The sequence below is a fragment of the Phallusia mammillata genome, chromosome 4, assembly GCF_965637545.1.
Source record: "Phallusia mammillata chromosome 4, kaPhaMamm4.hap1.1, whole genome shotgun sequence".
NCBI classification, from domain to species: Eukaryota; Metazoa; Chordata; class Ascidiacea; order Phlebobranchia; family Ascidiidae; genus Phallusia; species Phallusia mammillata.
In genome coordinates, this window is record NC_137255.1 from 4002409 (window position 1) to 4026779 (window position 24371).

The 24371-nt window shown below is 34.8% G+C and overlaps 1 protein-coding gene and 1 long non-coding RNA gene across 4 annotated transcripts; both read left to right on the forward strand.

The window, feature by feature from the left end:
• The first annotated feature begins 271 nt into the window (after nucleotides 1-271).
• On the forward strand, nucleotides 272-14455 carry LOC145223318 (kelch-like protein 2). Of its 3 annotated transcripts, XM_080089735.1 has the most exons (15): nucleotides 272-417; nucleotides 538-700; nucleotides 965-1863; nucleotides 1939-2062; nucleotides 2605-2755; nucleotides 2813-3027; nucleotides 3364-3507; nucleotides 3917-3995; nucleotides 5394-5518; nucleotides 5763-5891; nucleotides 7307-7402; nucleotides 9524-9629; nucleotides 9847-9971; nucleotides 10272-10397; nucleotides 13387-14455. In XM_080089735.1, the coding sequence occupies exons 3-15, from the start codon at nucleotides 1802-1804 to the stop codon at nucleotides 13429-13431; spliced, it is 1527 nt and encodes a 508-aa protein (XP_079945861.1). In that variant the 5' UTR covers nucleotides 272-417; nucleotides 538-700; nucleotides 965-1801; the 3' UTR covers nucleotides 13432-14455. The 3 variants fall into 3 exon arrangements, with proteins under 3 accessions (XP_079945861.1, XP_079945860.1, XP_079945862.1); XM_080089734.1 differs by lacking the exon at nucleotides 538-700; XM_080089736.1 differs by lacking the exon at nucleotides 538-700 and having other exon boundaries at nucleotides 3929-3995.
• Nucleotides 14456-18314: 3859 nt separating this feature from the next.
• On the forward strand, nucleotides 18315-23991 carry LOC145223346 (uncharacterized). The gene is made up of 3 exons (XR_013859462.1): nucleotides 18315-18459; nucleotides 19073-19137; nucleotides 23527-23991. It is a non-coding gene; the product is annotated as an uncharacterized LOC145223346 (long non-coding RNA).
• The last annotated feature ends 380 nt before the right edge of the window (nucleotides 23992-24371 follow it).

Genomic DNA, 24371 nt, shown 5'->3' on the forward strand with positions numbered 1-24371 from the left:
GCAATACTGCCTAAGCCGTGTCTAAATTAAATGTTATCACTGATGATGGCATGAGCTTTTGCCGACACGTTTGAACGATAATGAGTATCGCTATTTACGTCTATTTGAGCCATTATTTTAGTCACTACTATTATTTCGTTACTTTGCGGGCCTTTTTTATCAAAAAATAAATAAATCTGTGATTGGGGGATTTCCCTACGCGTGTCACAGCTCCGTTTGCTTTGCTGCTCATTTGGTACGAGTTGTTTGTTTTTCGTTGCTGCTGCTTGGTTAATATGTCATGTATTGTTTGCACTTGTCAATTTTTAGGCAATGGTTTAGAAAACAGTAGGGACCTGATGCAGAATAACAAATTTTTGAAGACTTCCTGACATCTGTAAATGGAAACAACAAGCACAAAAAATCTAGATCAGACAAGTAAGTTAGTAAATGTATGTAATTTACTCACTTAATCTAATTAAATGTGTGAAGAAATTGCTTGAATAATTACATAATTTAACAATATGTGCATTTTGTATTGTTATGTTCATCATTTAGGTTTGGTCACAATATAATCGATTAACCTGAACGTCAATCTCCACAAAAAATGTACATGGCCTTATGTTTTTAACTGCAATACTTTCAAAAGCTTCAAGACTATCTGTTGCTTGTGTTAGCTATGTGCTGAAAAGCAAACCCATGCATCTTATACATTCAAGAGGTCGGTAGAGTACTTGCTTTTATCTGTTATGAAAACAGCTTTTTTGGCAGTTATTCTGTGTAGGTGTAGTATTTTATTGCAGCACTGTAAGGAAAAAAGAATAACACTTTTGTTAGCAACTTTTTTGAAATTATCATAAGTAATCATTTCGCCATGAGATCATCAGTAAGAAATAGGACAGAATGCAAAAAATCAAATTAGATTATTTAAATTGGCATGCTTTTCATTTTGGTGTGACAACATTTATTGGTCTTTGTTTTCTAGATAGATGGATGCACCAGACAAGACCAAATTTGCTCTCATCTATGCCTTTTTCTAGACCGTGTCACATTTAATGATTTTACAAAACTACACTTTGTTATTTAGCCCTAATCTGTGTAAAGATATTATTTGTTTTCGTAGAATATGATTGTGTTCTTGAGATAAATGTGACCAAAATAATATTTGCAATTTTACAAGGTTTTTATTATGAAAATACTGCCAATAGTTTACAGTAAATGATAAAGCTATGTTAAGATGTGTATGATAAAATTAATGTTTTAGCAAAGGGTATTTCCGATGCTTTAGCATTGTTTGTGTAATTACATAAAGTTGCTTCTTTTTATTTGCTAATGGTTCGGTTTATTATGTCATGTACTTGCGCACAAGTTCGGTATAGTAACTTATTTATTGAACAATTTTTGTTCATATTACATTAGAATCTGTTAACTCTGTTAACATAATTGTGTGGTAAAACAGTCCAAGTTGAAATTTTGTTACTTTGATGTTTATAAAAAAAAAGTATGTAAGGATGTATTTGCTTGACCTTCGTTTTGATATGTGCAGAATATCGGTTATATTTTTTGTCTGAACACAACACCAAAGAGAATAATTATTACCTTTCTGCTTTTTAGAAGTTTTAGAAGTAATACTTTTAGCTTCGCTAAAACAGCAGTCCTAACAACCAACTGAATTTCTTGTTGTTATGCATACAGAAAACGATGTTCATTGCTGAATAATTATGGTGTTTTGTTGTTACTGGAGTAGTAAAAGAAAATTGAAATACAGTTTTTGTAGTAACCAATTTGTTTGTGTTTTTGCTGATCATCATTGTGTTTCATCATGAGACCATCCGTAGATCATAAAAAATTACATCAAGGAAATATTTTGGATTATCTGAACCGGTATGTTACTTTGCATTGAATCAATGCCATTAATAACATTTTTTTACTGATTTTTTTAAAACCTTACCTTTTTAGAGACAGGAAAGGAGCAAAACAACACTGTGACAGAGTGCTTCAATCTGAAGGGAAAAACTACTCAGTTCATGAAAGTATTCTTGGTGCTGCATCCAAATATTTTCGGACTAAATTTGATGTTGAGGTACAAATAAATTTGCTTAAAATCATTAACTAGCACAGGGGTGGTGACGGCCAAAAACGTAAATGTTAGTAAAGCCATCAACTACTTTAAAATCAATATTGTAATAAAACACAAACATATATACAGTGCAGCGGAGTGAAATAACCAACTGTGCTTTATTGCTTTGTGTGAAAACAATGGCACACAATGATGCAACAATTGCAACTTTTGATTCAAAAGAGGGTTATTTCAATCATTCTATTAAAACGTTGCATATGCCACTAATAGAGAATGATTGGTTCATGTGAAATCAATAATCTGACAGAGTATTTCTCCTACGTAGAACACACAACTTCTAGAAGTTACTTTGCCGGCTGCACAAAAATTCGCATGCGGCCTGAGTCAACTCTAAATTAAAGTTTTGTAACACACAACTAATAGTGCGATCTGTACGGTGGCGCAGCCTATTGGCGAGTAGATGCGGTATATAAATCTACTGTTCAAAATAATCAAGAAAAATAGCATTTATACCTAATTATCTGACCTTAATCTTTTTTCCTAAGAATGGAAAATATGTGGATGTGGTGCCTGTTGACAAGATTCCACCTGAAAGGTTGGAAAACATTTTAGAATATGCTTATTTGGGCGATATTGATGTAACTGAAGATAATGTGATTACAGTGTTGAAAGATGCTGAGTACACTAAGATGGAAGGTATAATGCATTTGAAATTACCGCTTTTCACACAACATTATACCCTGATTCATTTAGATCTAAAGGCATTTTGCAACACTTGTATCCTTCAAATCGTATCAGTGGATAATTGTTTGAAACTTCGAGCTTATGCTCAACAATACAACCTTAATGATGTACTTTCAAAAACTAACAAAAAAATTGTTGAAAACTTTACAACTGTTCTGAAACATGATGATTTTGTGCTACTTGATTTTGAAGGCATATCAGCTATCATTAAGCAGAGGCTCAAGGTATGTGTGTAACTTATACACTGAATACGCTTAACATATTTTTTTCATGTTATGATGTGGCCAAAAAACTAAAATTCAGTTATATTAGTTAATGTAACTTTCATGTGTGTGATTTAGGTTTACCATGTAAAACTGCACCTTAAATTCTAATCACCTGATTAAAAGTAAACAGCCCAATTGGGAAAGTACAAATGACGATATGGCAATTTACAGCTTTAGCTGTATAATTTTGGATTTTGAAAGATACTTACTGGCAATAGTGGTAAACTGTATATTGTAGTTTTAGTGTTAAATTTTTGTGTATATGTGACTAACAGGTTTTGGGCTAACTTGCAGACTTGTGAAGAAGCTGTTTTGACTGGGATAATGCAGTGGGTTAATCATAACCCTCTTGAGCGGGAGGAATTGTTTGTGAATCTTTTCTCACAACTTGATCTTACTTTATTAAGCTATAATTTTCTTACTCAACTTTACAAAGAGGTATTTTTTACAGAAGTACAATCGTAAAACAGGGTTACATAAGGGTGTTAAAAGGACCGCAAAGGCTGTTAAAAGGACTTTGAGTGGATTACAATACAATTTGTTAGATTTGATTGTAACACCTAAATTATAATGTCTATAGAGGTTAAGTTCTTAATTGCGAAGGGCTAAATGATTAACCTCGAACACTTCTGTAACTTTTTAACAACCCACAAAAAACTAACACAGCTGAGCACAGAGCTTTGGACAGTTTGTTAATTAATTTTGGACAAAATTATGATGATTAAGCACGAAACAATGTTGACCACGTTTGTTGTGAGTCTTGTATCAAGCTAAAGTAAATTGTTTTATTCATAAAAGTTTGTTGACACTTACAGCGGTTTTAAAATGTAAGCATTAACTTGTTTAGAGCTTGTTTCAGAATAGTTTGGTGTGCAACAAAATGCTTGTAGTGGCTTTGCTAAAGCTCAGCAACCCTGCTTCTGATGGTAAGAAATTCTGCATATCTAAGGTTATCATTGTAACTAATACTTCCCATCAAAAATTTGTGAGGGTATTCACCTTCGATTTACATCAGCCCAGTGCATCTTTGAGGAACAGATGTTTTATTTTAACACAAAGCCGATTGGAGACCTTTTTATAAAATAAATGTGATAACATTTGGTGGCTACAGTGCTTAAGTTCTTCGTTTTGATAGTCTCATATCAGCTATGTTTACTGAGGATCATCAACACTGCAATGTGTTATTATGGGTCCCCTTCCCTGAAGGGGTTGCATCTTGATTTTACTCAGTTGTTGTTTTCTCCGGTGAAGTTTGTCCATGCACTTTTGCTGTGAAATCTTGATTGATTTGGTTGAAACTATCACATATGGTAGATATAGTCATATAGATGTGCCATCTGCTTTGTTTGACTTGATAGCCCCAGTGTTTATCACACTAGCCCCTTAAAATGCAATGTCGAATTTGGATGAAATTTGGACGGTTTGTTCATTTACCCATTTTATGGTGTTGTTTGTTGTGCTTTACCCTGTAGTTCCAATATTTATCGTACTAGCCCCCTAAAATGGTTGTTTTTTTACATAATGTCAGAATAAGATGAAATTTGAACAGTTTGTTCATTTTGCCATTTATAGGTGTAGATTGTTGTGTTTCACCCTGCAGCCTCAAAGTTTTACCCAACTAGCCCCTAAAATGGACAAATTTTTTAAACATTGGCCGAATTATATAAAATTTAGACAGTTGGTAGAAATCATCATCCATTGACATGTATTACCCTAAAGGCCCACCTACACCCAATTGACCCCTTAATTTCTAAACATTGGCTAAGTTAAAAAATTGGCTAAGTTGGAAAACTTATGTGTAAATTGTCACATTTTGCCCTGCAATGCCATCAATTACCCCATTAGCTTTTCTAAAAAGGGTTAACTTTTTAAACAATGTCTAAATTTTATAAAATTTGGGCAGTTTGTGTAATATGCCATTTTAAGGTGTTAATTATTAGGTTTTGCCATTTACCCACTAACCCCGAAAACGGGTTAATTTGGCAAACAATGGCCCAATTGAATGAGACTAGTATAGTTTTTACATCATATACCATAATTTTTTCTGAAGACTTTTTTCGCCCTGTTTAAACTTATAGCAACAAAATTTTTCATAGTTATGTCGTAAAATGCATTATTTGCAAAAAGCATTTGTGGGTAACTCATGAGCTTGCAAAAGCAACTAAAGTTATAAAACACAGTGGCTGATGTGGCATTGATTATAAAACAAGTGTGGAATGTATACATATAAATATATATGTATGTGTGTGTGTTTCTGTGCAATGGCAATATGTGCTAAACCACTCTTCTAGTTTTTCCTTAAAATTCTATTCTTACATTTTTAGAACAAGCCAAAGTTAATGAGAGAATAGTTTATGACAGAACATTTCTCATGATGTTCCGATTCCATACAACATCCATGGAAAAACCAAAAAACCTTCCCCTGATTGAGGACATTATTATGGACAGGGTAAATTATGTAAATATTGACTGGTATTGTTCTTTTATCCAAAAGGGACATCATTGATGACGCTTTCTCTTAACTTTCTTGTTTCTCAAACAACATGTAGTAGATAGATAAAAAAACATTGAGGCATTACAAAATGTTGCTAAGACCACATTTGGTCTTATTCTTTTGTTGCATAAATGTGAAGTTTTTAGTTTTGTTGCATGATTAAAATCTTTTTTTGTAAAAAGGTAATTTTTGTTTTCAGCCTTTACCCAAGACAAGTGTATCTAATGCAATGGCTGTTCTTGGTGATATAGACGGAGATGGAGGTTGTCAAAGTTCTAATTTTACCCCGAAATATATGTCAAGTGATGGTGGCAGTGGAAGCACGCCGGTATTTTATGTCTTTTATTAACTATATTAGTATGAAAAATACTTTTTAATTGCTAATTTACCTTATGATTAATCCTACCTTGAAAACGTAGACCATTGGCACATGAATGTAATACAGACCAATCCGGTTAATTGCATCATCCATTTGCCAAGGTCATTTGATGGGATAAACCGTGAGATTATTCGATAATCCGGTTGCTATGTAAACAGTATACGCCGTTAACAAAAGTGCTCATTTTTACTTCCTAAGCTAAATCAAAGTTGTTGCGACGCTCAACTATGGCAAAGGAGCAGTATTTACTCTCTTTTGATTCAGAGAATTGGAAAAAAAGTACTCTCAAGTCAAAACTATATTTATTACTCTCAGCGCAATACATGACGTCATGCTTCATAGCTGTCGTGGCAATGGTGCAATCGCTCAAGTGTGTTGAAGAAACAGTAGAAACACAGACACACTCTTTAATTGTCGCACACGCTACATTTCGCTTGATTTGTGCTTTCTCTTGCAGTCAGGTTTATTTAAAAAGATGTGTTAGGTATCTCGCTTAATATACTCATAAAATGGCCTGTTGTTTCCGACCTATTTCGTTTTCTCGTTCAAACCAACGCGTTAAGCGGCAAAGGGTTAGGTGCATATTTGTAAGCAAGCCCTTGGGCACATTCTACAGTACTGTACAAGAGCGCTAAGGCGAGCTTCATCAGTTTCTATTATAACCCGTTATCCAATTGAGAAACAGAATAATGGATTTTAGCAAACCTTTTAAGACTCAGATTGTAGCGCTATTTTCTAGCTTACTCAGCAAAACTGCAGCTGCAACATTACCATGACTGTCACGTGATCAACGATGGGCGACGGTTTGGGAGTTCGCACTTAGTAAGCAATTAAAATCTGTGTCTTTGCCGGAACACCAATTTCGTAATTTAGACACATTGAACACTTTTTTTTAAACGCTTGTTTTATCACTTTTGGCGAAGCAAACAAAAAAGGATCAATGTGTACGGCTTGAGATAACCTCCGGAGGATTTTACTATCATATTATCATTTTTTATTCGAAAAACTCGGTCTGTTTGACTTTCACACAGAGGTCATCAAACCGGTTTATCGCATATTTCGTTAAAAATCGATGCGAATATCTGGTTTATGCGATAAACCGGTATGCGATTAACCGGACGATTTTCTTAACAAATGATGGGCGACGGTTTGGGATTTTTAATTGTGATGCAATTAAACGGATTCTGCGATTAACCGGATTCGTCTGGTGTTTTATTATAAATGTGTTGCTTTCAATGTATTTTTTCTCAACAGCCTGAATCCAAGAAGTGCTGCTTTTAAAGTAGTAGTGCACTTTAGTGTCTACCATAATTGTGGCGTTCACCATCAGTTTAACATTCTAAAAAATATGTTGCAAATTATAGACTTTTTCCCAAAATACACAGTCCGCTCAACAAGGATTAAGAAAAAATGGTGGTAAACGAAAACGAAAAATTCAAAACCTACCCGATCAAACTGAGGTAAATATTTTTTTTGTTAATTGTAAATGCAAAACTTGTGGTTTGTGTTAATGGTTTTTGACTGGTTTAAATGTTGAAAAAAAAAAAACCATTGCAACTAAAAGTTGCTTTGAAACAGCTTAAAAATAACAAGCTGAAATAATAATAAAAAATATTTAATCATAGGGACATAATCTAAAAATATAAAAGAGTGGTTTTCAACCTTTTAAGGAAAATCGTCTCCTATTGTAATTTTTGATAAAAAATGTTTCCTCTTGAGCAGAGGTGGGTAATTAGATTCACTCAGCTACACAAAAGCTTTACCGGTTAAAATCAAATATAATTGCTACTACAACATGCAGAGTCCATTTCACACAATTCTAATACATCTAAAGAAAGTTGTTTGCATTATAGACAAGATAATTATGGGTCCCCTTCCCTGAAGGGGAAGTGCTATGTTCAACCCTGTAGTCCCAATATCTACCCCGCCAGCCGCCTAAAATGAGTAAATTTTAAAACAGTGCCCAAATTGGCTGAAATTTGGATGGCTTTTAGAGTGCACCATTTATAGGTGTTGATTGTTGTGTTCAACCCTAAAGCCCCAAAATTTGTTTAATTTAATTTAGGTACACTATTTACGGTTTTGAATAATCTGAGCCTAAAAAATCGAGCCAATATATTCATGGATCACATACCGACGTTTCGACAAGTACTATTGTCATCATCAGGTCATAAGAATTAAAAGCGACAGAATTCCTGATCTTTGTTTAATTTCAGGTTATGTTGTATAAACAGAGATTCCAGGACCATTAATTTGTATCAGTGTGTTCTGGGTCAGAAAATTTTCTGCAGTGGTTCGGGTTTTATTTGAGGGTCTACTCGCATCTCCAAGAGTTTATCTGTTTATACAACAACATAACCCGAAATTAAACAAGGATCAGGAATCAACACCACTCTACTTGTTCAATATCTAGCAGTAGGGCTTCGCCTCGGGTACACCCGTTTGCAACCTTTTGGTCTGCAGTTTTGTATCCCTGTTTAATTGCTTTTACTGTTTACTTCGAGTCACCTTTTTTACCTTTGTACAAGACCTAGTTAACATTTCAAAATATGTTATAGTGTATATGCAATGGCAAAATGTGCTACGCCACCCTTGTAGTTTTGATTAAAAACAATAGGGTATTACTTAATAAAGAAAAATCCTCTTTCACATCAACCTACTCTAGATTTACCAAATTAGATAATACAAATACTTTGCAGTTAGAAAAGTGCCAATAGGCCTATAGGGGGTGTGAAAACAAAACAAGTTTGAGGGAAAGATGGATACCAGTGTATTTAAAACTTACGGTCTGTCACCATACCAAGTCTTAATAGTGTCCCCTGTAGCAAATAAAATGTCCAACCTTGCTCTCAAGATCACAAAAACAAAACAATTGCAGGCAAATATTATTAACTTAAATAGAAGCATAAGCCAATGCGCCCCATGTGTCTGGTGTTTATTGCCAGATAAATAAAACATGCTTGTGTATTACAGTTATGTAAGTCTTACAGTTCTTGTATATATGTATACATTCGGTAATTTAAACATCAAACTCCCCAATCCAAATCCAAAAAGTATCAAGGTCACCCTTTGGTTGACGAAATTGCCCCGATGAATTAACTCTGATGTATAAACAAACTTAGACATGTTTTTTTTGGTTACTGTAATAGTTCTAGTTGTACCTAAACTTTATTGTATATTCTTTGTAATGACCATATTAGTTGCATCTGGTGATTGCCCTACCCCACAACAATGTTTTAGTGAAAACTCTATGATGTAGTTTCATGGCTAAAAAATAGGAAAAAGAGGTAGAAGTGGAGATGAAGTTAACACAACTCAATATGACTAGAATAAGAAACTTTCTTAGGTTTGCAAACATAAAGACTACCTATAAAGACTACCTATAGTTATCTATGTACAAGCTGAACTTGTTTGGACTGTTGGTAGAGGATCAGTGAATGCTGGTTTGTATAATATAAATGCAAAACAATTATGTAGATACCAGTAAGCGTTGAACTGGTCATGAGTGTAATTGCGGCAGTAATGTGATTAAGACCAACATTGTAGTTTTCTTCTAATATATATCAATGTTGTCTTTGTAGGACAATGTGTACCATTTTTCACATGCTTCAAAGGAACAACTGTTTGATGATGTGAATGATGTTGAGCAAAGAGAAGCTGAACCTAAAGTTTTAAAGCAGGAAAAGGGTAATAGGTTTATTGCCCAAAAAAGCCCCTAAGCGTATCATTGTAACCAATACTTCTCATAAAAAATATACATTTATTTACTTTGTGAGGGTCATCACCTTCGATTTGCATCAGCCCAATGCATCCTTTAGGAAACACATGATGTATTTTAACACAAAGCTGATTGGAAACCTATTAAAAACGTAGTAACCTTTGGTTTCTATTTTTGCATTTTCAGAACAAGCTGATGTTCTTGAGAGAATAGTTTATGACAGAACATTTCTCATGATGTTCCGATTCCATAACATGTCCATGGAAAAACCGACAAATCTTCCCCTGATTGAGGACATTATTATGGACAGGGTAAATTGTGTAAATATAGACTTGTAGTGTTCTTTTATCTAAAAGGGAAATGATTACTTACCCATTTTCTTATTTTTGTACTTGTCAAACAATGTGTAGTAAATTTGTAAGCATGCAACTTCTTGCAGGTATCTAACGATTGTCACAATCTGATCCTTTAACATCCCCCCCCTCTAAAAAAGTGATGATAAACAAAACCTAAGACCACATTTAGCCTTTTTTTGTTGCAAAAAGGTGCAAGTTGTTAGTTTTGTTGCATTTTTAAATTCGTTTTTTTGTAACATGGAAATTTTTTTCCAGTTTGTACTCAAGTCAACTGTATCTAATGCAATTCCTTCTCTTGGTGGTATAGTCAGAGATGGAGGTTTTCAAAGTTCTCATTTTATCCCAAAATACATGTTAGATGGTGGCAGTGGACATACAAAGGTAATTTGTGTTTATATATTAACTATATCAATATGGGAAGGCAAAATTTTAAATTGCTAATTTACCTCATGATTATTCCTACCTTGAAAATATAAATCATTGGCACATGAATGTAATATTTGTATGTCCCCTTGACTTTATAACCCCAGTATTTACCCCACTAACCCCAAACGTTTGTGTAAAATGTTTTTTGCTGGACACCACAAACGAAAGGTTTCTGTGATGTAATAGTGTGATAAGCCAACCGCACTTATGTTACTTGTGTTTGTGGACGTTATTGTTGTTATAGGGTTATGCTGCTTAACACACATCTAGTGGTCAAAATTTAACCTTGGCAAATTTGGAAAAAAATTACGGGACACTAGTTTGGGTCATTGTGGTTTAGTTATTTATAGGAGCCCCATCAGTCACCCCAGGACACTTTATAGAATACACCGTTTTGAGGTGTTGAGTAACGCGTTTTTCCCTGTAGCCCCACCATTTGTCCCATTATTCCCAAAAATGGTTTAATTTGTAAAAAATGTCAAAATTGGTTGAAATTTGGACAATTTGTTAGAATATGCAATTTTTAGGTATCGATTGTTTTACCCTGTAGCCCCAACATTTACCCCATTAACCTCTAAAATTGGTGACTGTTTCAAACAATGTCTGCATTGGATGAGATTTGGATAGTTGTTACCTCATATAGCATGATTATTTTACCGGAATATCGATTGTTGAGTTTTAACTTGTCGCTCCCAAACTTTATGATAGTCATGGGTCCCCTTTCCTTAAGGCAGTGGTTCCCAACCTGGGGTTCGCGGACCCCCAAGAGGTCCGTGAGACGGTTTCAGGGGGTCCCTGGAGGCAAACATTTGTAGTAGCATTAACAACAGTACAATATTTTTAAGTTCCCAAACCGTTTTTACAATCCTGTATGTAAGTGCAAACTGTTAATCAAACCCTTGCATCAAGAAAACTTGTGATTGTTACCTCTATTGTGACATCACAACACATTTATCTCTTTTAGTGCATTGACTGCAACAGTACAGAACTTTATTGAGATTAACGGACTGTGAAGTTTGATTAAAATTCTGCCCCCCAAAACGAACGTATAATAACGCATAATGCGGGAAACGAAAAATAGATTAAATTACGTTGGGGGTCCGCGGACCGACAAGATTTATAAAGGGGGTCCGTGACTGCAAAAAGGTTGGGAACCACTGCCTTAAGGGGACACACATTTTTGTCCTTCATTTTTTTTCTTTTTTTGTCTAACACTGGTTTGTTTAATGCGTTTGTTCAAGAATTTATTCAAATTTACACAGATGTTAGTTCCAAATTTGATCCTCCTGAAGTTTATTCCTGAATGACCCAGTTCACCCACAGGGCCCCGAAACGTAAATTTTTTAAAATACTGTACTGACTAAAGCACATCATCTAGAAATTTCATGATTTGTTGGTTGGTGCAATGTAAGGTTTTCTAAAGAATTTTGTAACTGAAGTTCTAATTTTTTTTCACCTCTTAAACCCCGAAATAATCGGTTTTAGTTTTAGGCAAAAAATACAAAGCCTCATTTGCTGAAATTCTAAACAATTGTTTGCAGTAGGTTACTCGTTTAGTATTTAAAAGTTTGCCTTAGTAGGCCAAATGGTTACCTTTACAGCCCATAATATGTGTACACTGTCAGTCAGATAAAAGTCCCAAGGGAGTAACCCACTGGTTTATGATTAAGGCTGTTTAATGCAGAGCGGGAGTGCTCAGCTTGATGTCCAGACCGACGTTTTACGAGCTAATCGTTTCAGTGATTAGAAATCAGCTGTATTTGCGCAGCAATGGCATGTCGTTTTACTACGTTATCATATGCATGTCAAGCAAAACATTGTTGATCAACATAAAGATGACAAAATGAACTTAACTTCTCAAAAGCCTTTAATGGTCTTTAAATTCTCTTTGTCACCTTGGCCGCGGAATAACCACGGGTCACTAAACGTCAACTTGTAGGTATTACAAACACAGTTAAGAACGCTTGTTTCGTCATAATGTAGTTTCGCCATTTTTGACAAATCATTTCAAGAATCAATATTTTAGTCATGTATGAAATAGGCAAAACGTTATTGTTGAACACTAAGGGCTGCATGCTATTGAAAACGGTGTCAAAAGGTCATTAATTGATCGTTCGGGGTCTTCGCCGTGAGAAGTTACTACAGGTCAGTTACAGTATATATGCAATAGCAATTTCTACCAAGCCACCTTTCTAGTTAAAAATAGATGTTTCTTTTCATGTATTTTTGTCAACAGCCCTAATGCATGAAGTGCTGCTTTTAAAGTAGTAGTGCACTTTAGTGTCTCCAATAATTGTGTCAGTCACCACAAGTACAACATCCTATCATAAAAACAAATTTGTTGCAAAATTTTTAAACGGTATACGGCCTGTTTAACAACGATCTAGAACAGTGGTTCCCAAACTTTTTCATATTTTTTTCAAAACGGTCCCTTTGCCATTATTTCGAGGGCTCGCGGTCCTTAAGCCTAAATGTGTATTTCATAAAAACAAAACTTGATTGCAGGATTTTAGCCAGTTATGCAAAATTGCGCACAAAATCATTCAAAGACAGCATGTGACATCACAAACAGGACAAAAACATTACGATTGTGCGCGAACAATTACATTGAGAGTTGTCATTCAATAAAGGCCATTTTTTAGCATTAGAGACAGGCGATTATCAATTCTACTTTGATTTTAAACATTTTTTAGTGGCACAAACTGACGATAAATAAGATTATAGAATTACTTGAACCGCTTCGCCGTCCCCCCAGATTTGCCTCACGGACCCCTAAGAGACTGCGGACCCCAGTTTGGGAACCGCTGATCTAGAAGAACTAGTGGTAAAACAGACCCAGCAGGAAAATACCAAAGACAATTTTTCTGCACTGTTATACACTGTCTATGGTTACCAATTAACCAACTGTATAAAAACGAATGGTTTACTTATGCATTTTGTACAGAAGCAGTCCGATAGGTCATCTGTTACATTTGGCCACTCTAGTTAAACTGCGATGGAAATCAGGAAGTGGAAGCACCCAATAATCTTCAATTCCAACCTCAACAAACTGCTTTACTGCAATAGCTGGTTGATAATGATCAATACTGCAAAGTTATGCAACACCATATTGTTTTATATTGGTGTTTGTTTATGCATGTAATTGTGTTATGATTAGTGATGTGCCGAATATTCAGGTTGCCGAAATGTCAACCATGGCCAAGGCCACCTTAAAGTCACAGAACTGAGATAATGAAACACAACTATTTGTGCGTAGCAGCACTGTTTGCCTGGCAGAAAAACTTATATTTTCATGTCAAACGCGCAGCTTCAAAATTTGCGTGATGTGATAAATGATTCGGCCGATTTTATCGAATATTGGGCTTCGAACCGAAATTAAGCCGATTCGGTGCACCTCTAGTTGTAACTAGCACGTGTGTTCACTTTGCTCTTGCTTTGCCCGAGAGGTCATTACAAGGATTTACGCCAGTATTGCGAGTGTAACGGTTGCAACATTATTGTGCAATGTTTATGATATCTATAGCATGTTATTGCGCAATAACGTATCACACCACGAAAAGGAAGTGTTTACCCTCATTTCTGCAGAGACTAATGTTTATATTTCCGTTTCTATGGTAGTCATAAGTTATTTTCAGCCATTTTTCGGGTTCCAGAAAGATCTAACAGTAAACATAGTATTTATTCCCTTTTGACACATATTTCCGTCGGCATTTTCAGTGTTTCCGCAATCGTGAATCGTGTAGAACGCGTCGTTTCCACCCTGTGTAAAAAGCATTGATGTTCACTATATGGCGCTATCGCACTATAATTTACATGGCTACCTTAAAATAAATAATATAAGTAATATGAGAAAAAGAATTCGTACACCGGCCTATGTTTCGCACTGTTATATAAGCGTGGCCTTTGATGTTTTCGGGCGGGGATTTTTGGCTTCTATTTTTATCCCATGTGGATGTGTAGCTGATTTGGACGTTCGCCTTTAACGTTATTCAAGAATACAAAGAAAGAAGAGACATATGTGTGGCTGTTGATCAGTCAGCTGTTATTGAGATGCAAAGATCAGACTCTCCAAACAATTTCCAATGAACATCATAGTTTACATTGTAGCCGCCTTTAACAAGTCGTCATCGAGGCAGGTCGAGCTACACGAGTTAAGTGGTCCAGCAAATGAAATTGTTGCCCTTCTTTGCGTTACTCCTTCACATAATGGAAATTTGTCCTGATCCTGCAGAAAGTGTAAAGTTTTTGTTTCATATTTTATTTCATTACCTTGTATATACTGTGATTAGTGGATTTAATTATTTCTCTCGTGTCGTTTTTTTTTCATGGTGTTGTTTTAAAGAAAAATATACGTAAGAATTAAAAATTTATATTATGTCGTGCTATTGGTACCAACGAGCGCAAAAACCCGAGTAAGGCGACGGATAGACATAAAGCGGCCATGAAAACCAAGTTCCTGTCACTTTTATGAAGCTCATTTCATCCCAGGGACGTTCGCACATGTTTTTCAATTGATTTAGTCTTTTTTTGTGGCGTAATAAACTGCCTTTAAAAAAAAAAATCTTACGAATCTAAACTAATTTCAGTCTGTATTTTGTTGTGCAAATACTTTTGCAAGGAATCAATTTAACAGAGAGTTGTTAACTACAGGTTTTGTTTCGCTTAGGTATATTCTGTCTAGTTTCTTTGTAGTTTTAAAATTATGTGTAGGTTAAATGTAGGTAGGTTTATGTGTAGGTACCACGAGTGATTGAAATATTGCCAGGCGAACGTTACGACAAAAAAAGTTCGAGAACCTCTTTCTTAAACGATGCAAGTCACAATCGCATCATTTGTTTTCATTAACATTGTATTGTCAGGTGGGCCTACCTTTTTCTCCCGACAACTAATATTTTAGGTCAGTAATACCACAGAAGGCACGGACCCAAAAACATATTTGTTTAATGCCAGAAGCGCTGTCCGTATTTAGGGTGGATAATTTTTGTGGTGAAATTTTGTGAAAGGTTATAGATGCAAATGGCGTGTGCAGGCAGTGCGTTTCTAAAAATTTAGAGTTTAAACGTAAAGCAAAAGTTTGTGTTCTGCCCGAATATTACTATATTTATTGTATGTGTTGGCCTACTAACCCTTAGGGAAGACAAACTAAACCCAACGTGTATCTAACCCCTTTGATAAACAAACTAATCGCCGATAAATTCAACTTTTAAGACACCAAACATATCTAGAACAAATGAGCGCGCTTGAGCACTGTGGTATAGTGTCTGTTTCAACAAAAATATTTGAATTGTCAGATACATACGTTTTGCAGTAAACCTATGAAAACTTAAATATTTTAGTTTTTGCCTAAACGCCTAAAAACATTTGCTTTAGGAAACCAATTTAAATCCCAAAAAATGTTTAAAACTATCGCTTGTGAGAGTATTTCAAAAAACAAAATCTAAATCTATTTTTACGATATCGATGTTAAATTGCATTAAGTCACGGTTAAGTGGTTTTTGTGCGCGCACTTTGTTCCAGTTGAAGTGTATTTTCAATTCAAGGTTATTGTTTATTCTTAGTTAAGAATTTTCATTAAACTTGCGCATGGTGTTTGTTTAAATTTTAAAAGTACCTTGTTTTTTTTGCGGTATTGTAACGTATTAATTTTGAGTTTTAATAATTTGTGCTGATTTCATGGATTTTCCACTAGTGAAATTTTGGCCGTTGTTTACTAGCAACGAACCGTTTGAATTTGAATAGCCCCTTTTGATATCTTGTCCAACGCCCTAAATAATGTTTGTCCACTAACAGCCGATTGATTGAATGCAGTAACGGTCTTTTGTTCCCCCTACTAACTCGTTGTGTACGAAGTTGTTTGTGTTTACTCAGACTGCGTTGTCACCACAAAAGCGCAGTGGTTGGTTGGAGAGTTGCTAAGATGCTGACCGTTAAGTTGGACAATAGCTTGAGAGCCTGATATTGCATAACCGTTGAGCGTTGGTAAACAATATTTGAAATAACTGACGGTTTGTCTAGATCTATATATACGTAGTAAGTTAGGCCGAGCGTTATTCTACTTCCATTCTACTTCCATTCTACTTCCAGTCTAATTCTACTTGTACTACTATTCTGTTGTACTGCATTGAATTGATGTAAGTGGATTCGCTCTGAGTAGAATCGAATAAACTACAAAAACAATCAACTTCTGGAGCAATTAATATCCAATCTGAACACGCAAAGGCCGTAAGACCTCAATCTTACAGTATTCTGTCTTTCTATGAAATGTCAGATTTTTTAAAGTAAATATGATATTTTTTACCATGGATTTTTAGTCTGATACTTTTTTTCTGTGAATGTAATTTTTAGCGTTTTATTTAAGAAATTTAGTAGTGTTTATCTAGTTCAGAGTATTATCGGGTTTATGGGATAGACCTTGTCTATGTGGATCAGTAGTCAGAATATTGTTGTCTGTTATAGCCCGAAATTCGTTTTAGTCATGTTTAGGCTTAAAAAAGTTTTAGGCTGAAACTGCTGGCAAGCGTTGTTGTTGCCCCTTGATTTGAGGGATTGGAGTACCTGTCAAGACCAAGTACTTTGTTGTTCAAATGCTTTACCGCATGTAGTAAAAAAAAGTGCGTTTGGGTAGACAAAAACTTCAAAGATTTTGTCCTTGTTGTTTAATGTGTCAATTGTCGTGTTTTAGTAAAAGTTGTATCAAATCAAGGAAAGTGACGTTGATGTAGTGTCAGTTTTATGGTTAAAAAGTCACGATAAACCATTCTTAAAGAATAAGTATCCGAACCTTTAAAAATTTCAAGATGTTTTTAAGACTTGACTGAAACCCGTGATGACTTGACTTGTGACTTAAACCCCTTTTGGCTTGACTTGAGACTCAACAAATAGGACTTGTTACCCAACCCTGGTTCTTTCCTGCTACAAAAGTAGAATAAAGCCCTATTGTCACCTTAGATAAGCAGTATAGAAGTGTAAGTTTGCACTATAATTAACAAGTGTACTGTTTATTAGCAAACACAATAAGCTTGGCAAATTCTTGATGAGATGTATTTGACCAGCAACGTGATTCATTGATTGCAAGGAATAATAGCTAGAAATTGTTAAATTTTACGAAAAGTCATAGTACAACAAGTATGTTGAAGACATAATTAAAACCTTGTTCATGAACATAAAGGTTTCATAAACATAAATTGATATCTCTTCTCTAACAGCAGCATTAAATTATCAGCCCGTTCGTCAGGCACCCAGCATTTATGAAAAACTGGTTGTTTTGCCTTTTTTGCTAAGAATTAGCTTTTGTGACTGTTATGTCACTATGCCACATTATTGTCAGTGATTATTATAACATGGCTTGTAATATTTTTGTTGATATATTATCAGTGTAACACAATTTTTAGCTACTTTGAACAAATATGCATTTAAGATCCCTGGAATTACCTATCTATAATTACAAATGGGTCACTTTTCCTGAATACATGTTTGGATCATTCTATTCTGCCCACAAAAACAGTCATGTTAAATGCTGTGCCAACCCCTTTAATTTTAGGCAACAAATTTGTAACTGTGGAGAAACGTTAGATAGTATGTAGTGTATGTATATGCAAAAGCCACTTTTCTAGTTCTGAAGATAATTGATAACTACCTATTTAGCTTGTGTCATTTGCGTCAAATTTTTTGTAATAATATTTGTCAAAATTTGTATCTAAATTTGTTTTATAGCGTTTTTAGTTTAGTAGTTTCTCAAATTACACTTGGAATATTTAGTATATCTGCTCATTTGTTTATTTTTGTGTTTGATTGTTCATTTTAAAAATCTCAAAACACATACTGTTTTTTCTTGTTTTTCAGATATTTCAGGTAATACAAGGAATATGTTTACTTTAATGATTAAATTTTAAATAAGATGTAAATCAAGAAAAAAACTACCTGCCACATTTAATATTTGGATATATGGAAACCACACGAAATATGAACAATTATCAACTTACATATCGATTTCAAGTTGGATCTTGATTTTAACGGAGTATAATTTATGGCCCTTCTTTTAGTACAACATACCTAATCTAATTAAAATTTGGTTACTATTAACTAAACAAAAACTGATAATTTGTTGTGACAAAATAGCTGTGCTTGGTAGAATGGACTCTTATATATTTCCAATACTGTTTATTATTTTAACAGTCACATCATCTAAATTTAAATCAGATTGTAGTTATAAACTGAAAGCATATTTTTAGTAATTAGGTTTGTGTGACAATACTATGCTAGTTTTTGCTATTGTTGCAAAGTATTTTTCTGCTATTAAGTTATTGCATACAATTTAAGTTTTGACTAAAGATTTTATGTCTTGTTGTTTTAAAGTAATATGAACTCGTTACAAGTAACTAAGACTTTGTATACACCAGGCAAAACGTTATTAGTGAACACAAAGGTTTAAAGATTGACTACTCTACCCTGAAAGCCACGTAAATTGTCAGCATGTCTGCCCCAATACAGAAAAATATGATGGGGTCAAACTTATGCCATATGTGGTTATAAAGCATATATATTGGACTTTAAACTAAAAATTCTATTTTTAACCATAAAATCCTTTGTATGCATATGCTCAAAATTTATCGATCCATTTTGTTTGACAGAACTTGGTCAAATTTAAAGATCACTTGAAAAATGTCTTGAAGGCAAAGATTGAATCCACACACTGGTAAGTTATTGTAGTAATGGATTGTGTATATATTAGTGATTAGCCAACTGTATGCCAGGTTTCCAGGCACTTACGCTTTGGGTAAAAATGATATGAAAGTCAATTTGTGTTTTAACAACTCTCCCCCTAAAAAACTGTTTTAAATATGTTTTCAGTTTAACAGTTTTGCCACATATGTTTTAAAAACATCACAAAATGTGTCATGCAGCCTAGCAAGGACAATCATAGACCAAATAATAGAAAAGCTTTTGCTACCAGGCATATTATATCAACATATTGCAAGAGATTACATTGAAAGAGTGTAAAAGGATAGTCCATTAACAGTTATTATGGGTCCCATTACCTAAAAGCTAGACATCTTGATTTCACATTTTTTTATCCGGTGAAATTTGTCCATGCACTTTTGGCATGTAATCTTTGGTGAATTTGAATGAAACATTAACAGATGGTAGATATAGTTATGTAAATGTGCCATCTGCTTCATTTGACATAATAACCCCACTAAACCCATAATTATGGATCCCCTTCCCCACCATAATTATGGGTCCCCTACCCTTGTTCTTTGTTCTCCTTGGAAGTTTTTCTATGTACTTTTGGCTTGAAATGTTAGATGGATTTAAATAAAACTTTCACAAATGGTAGATATGGTCATGAAGCCATTTGATTTGTTTTACTCAATATCCCCAGTATTTACCATACTAGCCGGATGAAATTTGGACATTCTGTTTATTTTGCCTTTTATTGGTGTCAATTGTTGTGTATCAAACTGCAGCCCCATCAGCCTCAATAATGGGTAAATTTTTTTAACCAAAGTCAGAATTGGAAGAAATTTTGTGAGTGTGTAGAATATGCCATTTATAGTTAAGATTTACCATGTACCCCACTATCCCCTAAAATGGTTTAACATTTCTATCAATTACTGAATTAAATGCGACCTAGTTCTCAAACTGTGTGTCACGACGCCCTGGTGCATCGTTTCAACTTTCCAAGGGTGTCGCAGAATATTTTTTTGGTGGCTGAAGTTTTACAACTTAAGTGCAGTTTTATACCTTTGTCGAAAAACAGTTAGGAAAAAAGTGGTGTCTAAGTGCTATTTAATAGATTTAAATCAACTGTTTAATAACAAGTTTTCTCATTAACTTTTATATGCTGATGTGGCGCGAGTCCAGAAAACTTTTTTAGAGCCGTCGCAACAAAAAAATGTTTGGGAACCACTGTCATATAGCATAATTTTATCTGAATTTTTTTTATTGCCTTGTTTAAGCTTATAGTACCAAAAATTATCATAGGGTCCTTATTTTCTTCCCAAAGTTTGTCCGACTCTAGTTGCTTGATGGAAGTTTTTGTTAACAACCCTATTATGTCAGAAGCAATAACGGTTGTTGCTCAAAACATCTCGAGTGGTCAAAATTTTTAACATTGGTGGATTCAAATTTTGCAGTACTCTTGATTGAGTCATTGTGGTTTTTCATTTTTTTAATTTACCATTTCATAGGAGCTGATTGTTGTGTTTAACCTTGTGGCCCCAATTTTACCCAACTAGCCCCTTAAAATTGGTGAGTTTATTAAACAGTGTCAGAATTGGCTAAAATGTTGGGTAACATGTAGAAAGTTTATTAAACATACTATTTTAAGTCCTCAATTCCTCCTAAATTTGAAGTCGCTCGTAGAATTTGCTATTCATAGATGTCTATTTTTGTTTGTTTTGACCCATCATACCATGATTTACTCCTTTTTTTTCTTTAAAAAAAATGTTAACTAGGACATACTTCAAACAGTATTTGGTTGAATGTGGTTTGTATAGTTTCTACTCTACATAGTATAATTTTTTAAGCCTGGGGAAACACTGTGTTTTGCCTTTCAACACCCGGCTATCTCATGGTTATCTCTTGATATGCATTATTTTACTTTGCATGTGTGGGGACTGAGTTTCTGCCTGCAGAAACAATCAAGGTCATAAAAGACAGTGGCTAATATAGGACCCAATGTAAAAAAATGTATAATTGTTTAAAATAGGTTTTGATGTATGTGCAATGACAAATGTACTAAGCCACATTTTTTTTTCTGAAACTACTGGCGCAAATGGATGTGAAAAGCAATATGCTTTACTGCTCAATCTGCCACCATAAGTGATATGAAGGGCCACATGAGTAGGGATGTTCAAAGTAGTAGAATCCAGTTAGATTCGAATCAATTTTTGCCGTTTATATCGAGTAATTGGAACCGATATAAATGTGTGCTCTCGTCGTTGGCAAAAATGTAATGTAAATGTAAACACATGTGCTACGCTTTTACGTCGACGCCCGGTCATTGTACCCATTGCAAAGACGACAAGGGCAAATCAGTGAGTGCTATACAACGTTATAACGCCAAGTCGCGAGTTGCTGTAACAACGCCTTAACGACGGTTGTGCGTTGAAGGCATAATTAACGATTAGCGCACTTGTTACGCATCTGATCACGTGATTATGCTTATGTCATTAAATCACATATGGGCGACTTATTGCAACGTCTTATCAGCATCTAATTGTTTCCCACTTTTTTCGACACAACAAAAATTTACAGGGTCATGGCGTTAGGCAGCCATTGGAAGCACAGGATTGTCTGTTAATATCGCAAAAACATTGATGGAATCCCATAACATATGACGTTTGCATCATTTTTTAACCCCATACAAACATAAAAATGCTGTACACGCTGCAAAGTTTACATTTTGTGTTGCAAAATCGCTGGTAGTGGAATTGAAATTTAAAATCACCCAATGTCCCAGCTTTACATCACCCAATGTTTTAACTTTGCTTGGGTGCCTGTTTTTGGAGTTGTTTTAGGTTAAAAAACATTATATATTAGTACACTAGGGAGTCTATGTCAGTCCTCTACCACCAACAAATCAAATTACCACAGCATGCTTACAACATAGTTACTTCTGCTGAAGGCAATAATAATCACTAAATAAAATTGTGTAAGTTATTTTTTAACCTTATGCTAATTTTTCTGGATTAGTGCATTTTGGGTCATTTAGTTTCAATGCAGTTGTGCAAAGTTTTTTCCCAGTGTTTTTCTGTGGTTGGTTCTTTTTTACATTATAAATGAAAAATATGTTTTTTAATGTATTAAACTGGTCTACTTTGGTTGTTGTCAAGATTAATGATTGCTCAGTCAAAAATAATATAAGAATGGAATTCGATATTCTAGATTCGCATCAATTATTCTAGAATACCCAGTTATTCTGCTAACATCCCTACACATCAGTTACATCAATTCATATCCACCTGAGTAACAACAACAATTGATAGAAAAGTTGTGAATAAAGTGTTACATAAAAAGACTAATCATGTTGAGTAAAAGTCAATTTGCATCATAACCATAACCCCATCGATAATATCACCACACAAATCCTGATCCAAATTTAATTTGTAATGGTCACTAAACAACTATGTGCGTCCAATAGCTACAAAAACAAAGATCAGCTGTTGCTATGTGCACATAAATGTAAAAAAAGGATTATTGATAAATAAGAATGAAGCAAACATTTAGCATTTGCTACAAGTGAACTAGTGATATGTACAGAACATACAGTACAGTTCAATTTTAAACAGGGAAACCATGACACAGGCATTTGACACGAGTGTGATGAAGTAACTAGTGTAGGGAGTGGGGAACCTTTTTGTTTATAAAGGCCACCAAACGGTTTATCGACACTCATTTAGGCCACATAGGCTATTTCCCAGGACAGTGGTGTTCAAAATTTTTGACTTGCATAATGGTCGTTTTGCTATTCCCTTGTAGAGTTGTAGGGCTTACCATTTAAGCTAAATAAAATTCCTCACTACATTTCCATCTTAACTACAACATTCAGGATTTATTTAACCTAGCAATTGGCTTGTTATCGATGATCTAAAAGCACCTTGTGACATTATAGACAAGTTTAAGACATTGGATTTATGTGCAAACAATTGTTCTTTTGCAACAAGTTCTGTTGAAATCGCTTTGTGTACCATGTACCACTATGAGACCATTGGCTGTAGTTTGAAAACTGCTGCCCTAGAACTAATCAAATAGTAATGTGGAAAAAAACACAAAAAATATGTTTGTGTCTATTTTACAGCGCCTGGTTTAGTCTGTAACATTCACATCTAAAATGTATTTTGACAAAGGCCGCATGTTTCCCTCGCCTGAAATAGTGTCATGACTAAAATTATTTCTGCAAAATTGTCGGTTTTAGTTTTGGCAGGTACATCATAATATCTTCCCAATGTGTAGTTTTAGATCCACAGCACTGTGTGTATCGTAACAGCGTGTATAACTTTTATTTGATACAATTACTCATTCTTGTTAAAATTCAATTGTGTGTTTACACCAAATTCAATTCTGCTGACTTTTTTTGCAGAAACATATATGGAAGAAGGACATCCAGAACATGGTTTCATTCCAACAATGCTTGTCTTCCCTTTTTATTTTATTTTTATTTATTTTTTGTCACATTAGTATGTGTATAGTTGTCTTAAAGTAATAGCTATGTCAGCTTGAGAAAGTCTGCTCTTGCACCTGCTTGTGTACTGATGCATGAGATATGGTATGTCAACTATGGTTGCTGGTTTGCCCCATTGTTGCAATTCGGGTTTGATGTCAACTTGAGTATGACTTAGTTAAGGACCGAAAAAGGACGCTTTTCTTGGCTGATGCTAAGTTTATATTTCTTGTTGGCTGTTTGGATGACGTATGTATTGTTGTGATGCAGATTGCTTGTGTCAGTTGGTGTTGCAGGGACAGAGCTTGGCTGACCTCCTTGGAGGACTTATTAAGACGAGCAATGACCCTGTGGCATTTAGCTGATGATTGCATTGTTAGCCAAGTCTGTTGCTGGCTTGGTGCAGTCAAGGAAATGTTACCCAAAATATTGTGGCTTTGTCACATTTGGAACCCAACTTGTTCTAATCCTTGTCAGCTGTCTGTTGTAGAAATAACTCTGTGTATGTGTGTCAGTCTGGTGAGGCTCATGCAGATGTTGTCTGAGACCTTCGAGTCACTTTTTAAGATGACTGAAGCTGGGTTTCTAAAGGACTGGCTGACTGTTGTATGATTTGTCCATGTTTATGGTCTGGTATGCCGGATGTTGGCTTGGGATAACTTGGTTGATGGTAGCTGAACATGGCCGAAAGGTGTGGGCTGCTAGCCGTCCACGTTTACTACCTAAAGCTGGGTGTCTTCTTGCACGCAGAGGGCATTGATGTA